Source organism: Poecilia reticulata, linkage group LG2 (genome assembly GCF_000633615.1).
Source record: "Poecilia reticulata strain Guanapo linkage group LG2, Guppy_female_1.0+MT, whole genome shotgun sequence".
Classification (NCBI taxonomy): Eukaryota; Metazoa; Chordata; class Actinopteri; order Cyprinodontiformes; family Poeciliidae; genus Poecilia; species Poecilia reticulata.
This window is the reverse complement of record NC_024332.1, coordinates 43,003,457-43,013,804: the sequence shown is the minus strand read 5'-3', so window position 1 is coordinate 43,013,804 and position 10,348 is coordinate 43,003,457. Positions and strand designations below refer to the sequence as shown.

Below are 10,348 nucleotides of genomic sequence, written 5' to 3'. Positions count from 1 at the left end.
GGGCAGTCACCCCCAAACTGGAGCAGTGGCTACAACAGATCCCAGGAACAACATCAGACATCTCAGTCCAGAAATGTGCAGTTCTAGGCACAGCCAAGATACTGCGCAGAACCCTCAAGCTCCCAGGCCTCTGGTAGAGGACCCGAGCTCAAAAGGATGAAACAGACCACCCGAGGAGGGTGAGAAGGGAATTTTTTTTTATATATATATATATACACACACAACAAAAGTCTTGTTGCATATCTTTTTCAATTCTGAAGGGTGCGGTAAACAAATTTTTATATTTTTTGTTTAGTTAATGTACAAATCTAAATGCTCTTAAAAATAAAAAGTAAATATTTGTTGCATTTGATGTCCAAACATCAACTTTCGATCACAGATTTTGAAATAATTCTGCCTGTAAAGGACAATATCTTATCACAGTTTATCAATATTTAGATAAAGACTTTTATTAAGATCTTAGAAAGTACTTACATTCATATCAAAACAGGAGCATTGCAGCAGAAATACGTTTTTATGACAACAAATTCACAACTTATCTGAGCAAACAATTGATAAACTACATTTTATACAAGCATTTTATTTCTATACACCAGTTTGAGTTTAATAATACATATTCGTTGCAGTAAAGTGTTAAAGAAGTAGAAAATCTGAACAGAGAGTTGGATCAGAGCAGATGAGACAAATAATAACTGCATAATTTGCTGGAAAAACTTACATGAAGTTTTCAGAAGTTCAAATATATGAATTCTGACTAAATAAAAACCTGAAATCGAGCTTATGATTAACTTTAACTTTGACAGCTGTTCCCCTTAGTGACTCTATTCCGTCATTTCAGATCATTCTGCAAGTCCTATTAAGTTCCTAAACATCAGGATAAATCTTCTCTGAATATTTAGCTACTGAACTATAAAATAGAAAATTCCAAAGCAAAAAACAAAATTTCCCCAAGTGTTTTTGTCCAGTTTAGTTCAAACACCTCAGTACACAAAACCAACTTACAAGTAACTTTTCGGCAAGATATATGTTTGTTTTAAGTAAATAATTCCTTAATATTGATTAAAATTAAGTGAAACTAGTACTTTTTTCATTAATACTAAGGAATTACTTTTTATTTATTTCCAAAACATGCTCCTATCTCTTGCTTAAAAGTTACTTATAGATCAGTTTTGTCTTATTTCAAGAGTACTAATGTATTTGCACTATAAAATACTTGGTAAAATGTAGGTTTTGCAGTGGAGCTGGCACTGTTTTTAAATATCTACATGAATAAATTAAAAATGAAGCAGAATATTAAGCTCAAACACAGAATGGGTCAGTCAGGGGCGCCACGCACCGTCCAACTGTTGCATTTTTCCTTTGCATTACACATTTCAACCTTTAGGGGGCGGAGTGTGTCCACAGTTCAGTGATGGTCTTCAGGAGGTCTACAGTTTTCTGCAGTGTGTTGGAGTCTCAGTGCTTTATGGAGAAGGTGCCATTCATTTCGCTGGAATCGAAGGCTTTGTTGTCCAGATCGTAGCTGTTCTTGGTGTTTTTAGGCAAGTCGTCTACTGATCTGGCCTCATCGTCTGCGCCGTCACCTTTTCCACAAACCCTCTTGTACCCTTGGTAGGCTGCGGAGGGAAGCACGAACAGTAAGAAGCTAATCTGCACGGTAAATATTTACTTCAAGCTATAGGACTGCAGCTAGTGACTATTTTAGTAAACGATTAATCTATTCTGATGATTAATCAAACTTTTCTAACGATTAATCAAGTAATCTGGAAAAAAAAAGGCACAATGCGCATATTTTTTATTTAACTGTTTAAGATTATTTTATACATTATTTGAAACACATAAAAATACAAATATACAAATAACTGAATTTACTTTTTAGGTAAAAATAAAAAAATAAAAAATATATATTCCCTAAAATGCTAAAATGTAGCATTTGTAGCAAATGATGCATCTGCAGATAGATAAACCCTCTCTTTGATTTACCATCAATACAACGTAGAGCTGATCTGATAAATTATTTAATAAAAAAAACTGTATTGGTTTTTGTGTTTTTACAGTATTTAAGCTTGATGAAGCTAAAACTGCCACTTGAGTTCTGGGTTGAAAATATTTACAGATGAAGGGTTTTTCCTCTTAAATGCATAATCCATCGTTTTTGCATTGTTTTAGTTTAATTACGGCTCTTTGTGTTTCTATTTGGCAAACTGCATGTTTCACTTAAACGTTTCTGAGCTTCTCCGAGAAAATTTTTGACTTTTAGAAAAATCTAACATTTGAAGGAAAACATTAAGAATTTGTTACATTAATCTAAAATTTTCTAGAAATAATTCATGAACATTGCAGAATTTCTGAGATTAAAAATTTCTGAAAAAAATGGCTAGAAAAAAACTCATACATTTTGACATTAATCTCAGAAGTTTTTTAGGAGCAAGCACAGAAATCTTTGCCTTTTGGAAATTTCCAGCATGGGAAGTAAAAAAAAAATGACAGAGAAAACTCAGAAATGTTTGACTTTTGAAATTCAAAAATGTTCATGTATTTTTTTTTCTAGAAAATTTCTGAGATTAATGTCAAAATTTCAGATTTTTTCCGATGAAATCTGTGACTTTTCAGCCTGATTTCAAGCCAGTTTCGCTGTGAAACTCTTACCGCCCACAGCTAAAACGGCCGCAGCCAGCTGGAAGATGCTGTAGATGAGAGGGAACGCAAACATGACCTCCAGCTCTGCAGGGGTGAAAGACAACTGGACGATGGTGCTGCACAACTGGGAGTTCTGGAAACCAGTTTCAAGCGCAATCGTTCGACATCTGAAAAAAAGAATAAACAATGAGCAACCTGAAAAACATCAAACCTGTCATTACTGGGTTAAACACGAGTAGTTCCCTTTCTCGCTCACCTGTACCAGGGCTGACCCACGAACCGGGCCAACAGGAAACCAAGAAAAAACCCAATGAAGGGGTAGATGGTTCCAATTATCCACAAGGAGGGAGCAATGACCCAGGACGACTGGTAGAGGACGCCTCCAACCACGGCAATGATGATGATGAGAGCAAAGCCGGCGATGGAACCCACCTGTTGAAAACCGCCACCGGAAAAATTCACCAAATCTGTCCAGGAATTTCCAAATAGATCATCAGAGAGGAAATCTGAAACATTCCCACCTTCAGGATCTTTTTCGCAACCAGAGGCCACTTGCTTTTCACAAGAATCCCAACTGCAATGGGTATGAGAAGGGCTGCGAGTGTGATTCCTGAGGAAACACAGATAAAATGTCAGAAACAGAGAACAACATTCAGAATGTGAGTAAGACCCATGAGCGCACCGATGCTGTCGAAGGGGATCTTTATGGTGTCACTGGAAGTCCAGACGCTGGTGTAAACGAACAGGCAGAGCGGCATCATGCCCAAAGCCAAGATGGAGGAGCAGGTCGTCATGCTGATACTGTGGAGGTGGAGATCACGTTTAGATTTACAACACCGGACACAATGAGAGAACGAACCGAGGCGAAAAAGTTCTAGACTTCACTCATGTTGGCACTGAAGAACTAAGGAGCAAATATTAAACTGATGATTTTTGTCTCGATTAGACAAAAATCGATTAGACAAATCGATTTTTGTCCACAGTGAAGGGCTGAAGTCAAAAAACAGAAGCAAGCTTCCAACCAGGAACACATCCAAGTACTTTCTGAGGTTCACAGAATACAGAAAACGCAAACCAGAAATAATTATTCCAGCATCGTTTTTTGGCGCCCTCTCTACCATGGCGCCCCCATGTGTCGCATGTAGTGAATAACCACTTTTTGACCACTGGTCCAACCTCAACCCAAACGTAATATTAAGATTTATGGTCAAAGGGTCTAAAAACACAGATTATTTGAAAAAATATATATACACTGAAAAAATAGAATCAAGTTCCAACTTTAAAAAAATGTAGTTTATTTGTTTCATGTAATCAAAATATATTTGTCAATCTTGCTTTAAAAAAAAAAAATTGGATCACCTGTTTTCTTTTTTCAGTGAACCTATAAAACTGCACAGGAAATGAGAATATATTTAAATAAAAATGCTAAATTTTACAAAGTATTTTTGTCTAGCTTATTGTGCAAATATCTTCTTATATTTGAAGTGGAACTAATTCTAATAACATTTCAGGAAGTTACATTTTGCCCGTGTTGAAGGTGAAATAATCTGCCAGTAGAAATAGTTTCTAAAATGTGTGTACTCAAAGCTGAGGTTTGTTTTAGAAGTTGTTTTTATTTCTTTTACATATTTGTTGAAACTGCCACCATGTCATCATGACAGAAAAGTATGAGACAGATAATCTGTGAAAAAAAAATTGAGCCAACTAGAAACAACCAATCAGAGCTTTAGCGCAATACCAGTTCGGAATGCTAAGGCTAGTTAGCATAGCCAAAAACAGTTCTCCTCTAACTGTAAGTTGCTTTTCTACCATTAGCACATTTAGGAGTACACGAGCTTGATCGACAGCGCTAAGACCCGCCTCTTGGCTCTGATTGGTTGTTTTTGACCAGGAAGACTCGGGAATGATAATCTCTTTAGAGGACAAAAGTAGCTCACAGAGAAAGTGGAGAACATAAATCTTTTGATAGAATATCTGTCTTATTATAAACTGTAACCTAGTGTAACAAATATATAAACTTTTTTTTTTAAATGTTGAGAAACGATTGGTTCCTGGAGGACTGTGAGGAAGTTTTAAAATGTACCCAATCGTTAACATTTATCTGTTGCTTTTAAACCATAATAAATTAAACATTGACCAACATATTTGATGTGTAATGATAGCAGAATTGACAGGATGTAATGTTTGGTTTTGTCTATTGCTGACTTGTGTTTTTATGATGTAAAGCACTTTAAACTGCCTTGTTGCTAAAGTAAAAAGTAGTCGTCCAAGAAATTACTCTAGAGTGAAAAAGTATTTGATAAAAAGTCTACTAAACTACTTAGTAACTGATCAAATTATCAATAATTTAGTATTTAAAAAGAACACCGTCGGATGGAGCAAAATATAAAGTTAAGTAGAAAGTTTGGTATTTTAAGGAAAAAAATGACAATTATTCAAATAAGAAAAAACAAATGAGAAACTCAGGTAAAATAAAATGTTTCCAAATCAGTTTCTTTCTATAAAAAACTTTAACAGAAACTGCAGGTGGAGTCTGTAGTGGATTTTTGGTTAAAACATGTTTATTTTTCATTTAGTGGCCAGAAAACCCAGAAAATTAATCAAGTAAAAGAGCATTTTTTCAAAAAAAGTTACTGTGACCAACTCTGGCAATACTAATTTAGTCTACTAATAACTTGAAACCAAAGTAATGTGGGACGTGTCCAGCCCCGTCTCACCTCAGGTCCATGTCTCCGTCCAGCCAGTAGCAGATGATGTTGGAGCTGGAGCCTCCCGGACAGCAGCCCATGACGATGATGACGATGGCCTGCACCGGAAGCACCCCGAAAGCCAAAGACAGCGCAAAAGCCGTGAAGGGCATGATGCCGAACTGGCAGAGGAAGCCGATGAAGATGCCCCAGGGCCGCCTGACGTGGTGCCACAGCTTGGAGGCGTCCACGGTGCAGCCCATGGAGAACATGACCAGCGCCAGCATCACCGTGAGCACCGTGCTCAGCACCACACCCAGGATGGCGTTGAAGTTGCTGGGAGGCACGAGGCAGTCCGACCCGGAGCAGACCGTGGCCAGAGCATCGCAGGTGAGCGATGCCATGGTGGATGACGCGGCGGTTAGATCCCAGAGGAAAATGGTGAAAGTGAGGGGAAGACGCCTCTTCTCTGCTTTTTATGCCCCACAGCGCAGAGAAATAAAGCTGGGAGGGATAACCAAGGAAGAAAAGATAAAAAATTAACCAATACCTAAAGTTTTATGGGGTCAGTGTTCAGAGGATGGCACATATAAAAAGAAATCCACCTGAAACATGGAATGTGATTGCTCTGCCTGCAACCTTTTATTGCCTCGGGGTAATTAAAACTTTATTGGGCAGCTTTGCTGCAGCATCATCATCCTCAGCTGAAAGCAGAGATGCTTTGCACATTTTAACCACAAGGGATTATAATGGCAGATTAGGGCCACTGCAGATTAAAAAGAGGAGTACATTTCTGCCAGAAAAACTCCTGAAATTTTTAGATTAATTACAGAAATTTTCTACAAACAAGGAGGAGATTTCTGAGTTTGAAAAGTAGAAAATTTGACAGAAAGAACCCCTCAAAATTTGAGATTATTCTCAGAAATATTTAACAAAAAACACCTGAGAAATGTGGAGATTAATGTGAGAATTTTCTTTTAGAAAAACGTGGAAATTTCTCAATTTGAAAAGTTGAAAATTTGCTAAAAATGTCAGAAGTATTAGATTATTAGCGCTCAGTTTGCATGTGGATGTATTTGATTGCCAAACTGAGGCAGGATTAGGGAATTTAAAAGTTAATCTCAGAAATGTTCTGGAAATAAGTTGAAATTCCTGAGTTCAGTGTTGATCATTTTTGACTTTTGAAACTCAGAAAATTTCAAAAAGTATAATTTATTTTTTTACTTTGAATAAATTCCAAGTTTTTCTTCCTAGAAAATTTCTGAGATTATTTTAAAAATGTCTTTTTGGCAGACATGTACTCGTCTTTTTTGTTTTTTTTTAATCTACAATTGATGTAATATGCCTCTGTAAGGAATAGGATGTGTTTGCACATTTAATAGAAAGTTACCTCATCCAGCTTAATGTTATGCTTTTATTTTAATATTATGCTTTTTACAGTGGGTGTGTTGGGCAATCAAGATATTTTCATACGTAGAAATGATTTACGTTTGTTTTTACAAGATTCGGTGAGAAAAAAGTTGAAAGTCCATCAAATTATAAAGAGCAGACTCAGCTTGAGGTATTTTTGGATTTTCTACTCAGAGATTTGGGATTTGGTTTGTTTGTCTTGTAAAATGGAATAAGAGAAAAATGTTTTTTTTGATACTTAAAGCGACCAAAAGTAAAATCATTATTCAGCAGATCTTTTTCTAAGTTCCTTCTCCTCCCTTAGTGTTTGACAGTCAAATAATCAAACATGTGACTTTATCTCTAATAACTTGTTGCTGTGATACCACAGTGTTTACATTGTTCCTACAAAAGCATTAAAAAATCCCCATAAATGAAAATATTTTGGCATAACCGCCCAGATCTTTAAAACGAAGCTTTACAGCATGAAAACCATTCCAGGTTTAAACACGTCATGAATGGAAATTTGGACTGAAATGGAATTTTATTATATTTTACATAATTAGAGTTAAAGTTCTGAGCCGTTTTTCAGATTTTACCTCAAAATTTTGATCCCTGACTGGAGATTTCACACACTTTGCTCATGTTAAGACTTTAATTTACTCCTATTTTAAGACTAATTCAAATGAAAATATTCAACATGTAAAACAACACGTGAACCCAAAAGGTTTTATTTTCTGAATGTCTCGTTTTTCAGCTCCATTTTTAGTTTTTATACTTTTATATTCAAATAAGTACCAAATATGTCACAAAGTACTTCTAAAAACTCTTTTTTGAAAGTAATGAACATTCAGGATTTCTTTCTTTCTTTCTTTCTTTCTTTCTTTCTTTCTTTCTTTCTTTCTTTCTTTCTTTCTTTCTTTCTTTCTTTCTTTCTTTCTNTTTCTTTCTTTCTTTCTTTCTTTCTTTCTTTCTTTCTTTCTTTCTTTCTTTCTTTCTTTCTTTCTTTCTTTCTTTCTTTCTTTCTCTCTTTCTCTCTTTCTTTCTTTCTTTCTTTCTTTCTTTCTTTCTTTCTTTCTTTCTTTCCTTCCTTTCTTTTTTTACCTGTAAAACAATAAAAGTAGTCTTTATTTTGAGAAAAGTTAGATTTTTAAAAGAAAAATTAAAGGGCAGAAATTATTTATCAGAGAAAATGCATCTCAAATGCATATAAATAAATAAAAAAATGGAGTCAGTGCCAACAAACCAGGCCGGCATTTCTTCCATGTGAGGCTGTCAGAGAAATCTTAAAACAGACAAAAACAAAATGCAATTTTAATGAGAATGTGTTAATTTAGTGTCTGGCAACAGAAAAAGAAACATAAATATCAAATTAATTGCAAAAAATCAGCGACGCTTTTGCAGCCAACATGGCTGAGCTCAAAAGTTTTACTTCAAGAATCCGTTCTGGTCTAAAAACAAAACAAGGCTTTGCTTTATGTTTGCAATGATATAAATGTTTGTTTTCCATCCTCCCATAATAATTTCCAGCTTCACAAGATTGCAAAACAATAAAAGGAAAAAAAAAAATCCAAGAAAGAGTTTTATAGATGCTCAACAAGCTGCACATGTGGAAACAATAAAAACATTTAATACGACTTACATAAAATCATTAAAACGCTTCTTCAGATGCAACTGCACCAACATTTTAGTCAGACGTTTAAAGAAACTTAATAAACCTACAGAATGTTCTTGCTTTCATGAGCGGAGAGACCAGCTGCTCTGGTCTGAAGGACAGATGCCTAACCGTGTAGTTAAAGGACAACCAGTCAAGCAATAACTGAAAAGTTCTTTAAAGTCATTAAAACAACAAGTAGCTGCAGATACAGAACACAATCTGACTCTTTTACAAATAAAGTAAACATGTCATATGCATGAATTACACACAATCTGATGGTTACCAGTCTTTATCTCAATTATAGTGATTTTCTGCGTACAGTGACAGAAAACATAACATTGTCATAAATTGAAAAATATGAGTAGAAATTTATTTAAAGGTAATTTTAATATGGAAATCTTAATTTAATCAATATGTGCATGTATAAAAAATGGAAGAGGATTTTTGTTAAATAAAGAAATAAGTTTGTCAAATTAGTTTGTTGGTTTTATTTGGCTGTAATTTGGGTGAAAATGAGAAAACAGAGAAATGATTAAGTTCTGTAGCCATAAATTGTGCTCAAGTAAGACTAGAAGTACTCCAACATATTTCTACTCAGGTTAGACGTGATGTAAACAAACTAAAAATATTAAGTTATGTTCAAACTCTGGCATTTTAGGGACTAAATTAATACTAATAATTACAAAATTATTTTCTGATCAATATTTTCAATTACACACTCACTTTCAGTAGAAAATGTTTATGTATGTTATGTTAAAATACTGTATAAAGTTTTATTGTGCATTTAATTTCTCCAAATGGTTCAACAGACTCAGCAGATAGAAAATGAGATTAAAACAACAAAGCTTGGAAACAAACAAGACGTCTCACTTTGACACAAACTGTCGGTGTGCATCTGAATCTGATGCGTTTTTGGTTAAAACATGTTTTTTTCTTAAGTGGAGTATCCAGATATTTTACTCATGTGAAAGCCAGCAATTTAAATGCACAACATACAGATAGCATTAAGATAAAAATGTAATTTATGCGCATTAAAACAGGAAATTTAGCTTGTTAAAATTTTTTTTCCAACATGTAATGTAGAAGAAATTTGCATAATTCTCTAAGAAACACAAAAACGCAGAGTCATGCAACATTGAATCAACAATCAAAAACATTACACTAAGTCAAGTGTTAGAAACATATGAGCCCAAACATTTTTGTTGTTTTTTTTTTAATGCAGCATTTATTAATCTTTTATGACGTCATTAAAAAATCGCATTTAYGTAATTTATCTTCCTGGTCCGCTGATGACGGCTCCTCTCTCTGCAGGGGAAACGTTTGACTGCTGTGTGCATCGTTTAACCGGCCGCCATTACACCCTCACTCATAACGCGGCTCAAAATGTGCTTCTTCACCTCGCACTTTGGTCTCACCTGTTAAAAAGTCAGTGACACGGGTTGGCGTTGCTGTGGTTACCCAGTGTTTTAAATGGACAAGTCATTAAGTTGGTGACAGGAACATAAAATCCAGAGAGTTATCGCTGGAGGAGGAGGGGGAAGTTTTACTGGCACGCGACTTTTACGAGAACATGGCGACGRCTTCCCCAATTTCACATCCACAACATTTGCAGTAAAAACTACAATTAAAGGACAATTACAAAGCTTTCTGTGGTCAGTCTGTTGGTTTAACAAACTGTTGCTCAACACCTAGTCAGACGCACAGAAGAAAGAAGTTCCTACTCAACTGGAATCCAATTAGCCTCTCAGTAATTTCAGCATTGTTTTTGCAAATCAAATCTTTACAATGAATGTCATATTTTGTCGGATATTGACCCTTTGTAACTACGTCACTGATCCCAGGCGCCATGGCGGACGTCGGAAGTGAGGGACGGGAGTATTGAACAGAGCGACTGAACATGTTCGAGTCGAGCTGCCTGTCTGTGAACTAACACACCTGGTCGGGGCTCACAGACGGCGGTATTTAGAAAAGTTGG

At 35.5% G+C, this 10,348-nt stretch overlaps 1 protein-coding gene across 1 annotated transcript; it reads right to left on the bottom strand.

The window, feature by feature from the left end:
* Positions 1-1,150: 1,150 nt before the first annotated feature.
* slc10a2 (solute carrier family 10 member 2) lies at positions 1,151-6,132 on the bottom strand. Its single transcript, XM_008404159.2, has 6 exons — positions 5,358-6,132; positions 3,323-3,441; positions 3,162-3,250; positions 2,897-3,072; positions 2,650-2,807; positions 1,151-1,616 (listed from the first exon to the last, which is right to left on the bottom strand). Exons 1-6 carry the CDS (start codon positions 5,729-5,731, stop codon positions 1,456-1,458), a joined length of 1,077 nt encoding a protein of 358 aa, XP_008402381.1. The 5' UTR covers positions 5,732-6,132; the 3' UTR covers positions 1,151-1,455.
* Between the last annotated feature and the right edge of the window lie 4,216 nt (positions 6,133-10,348).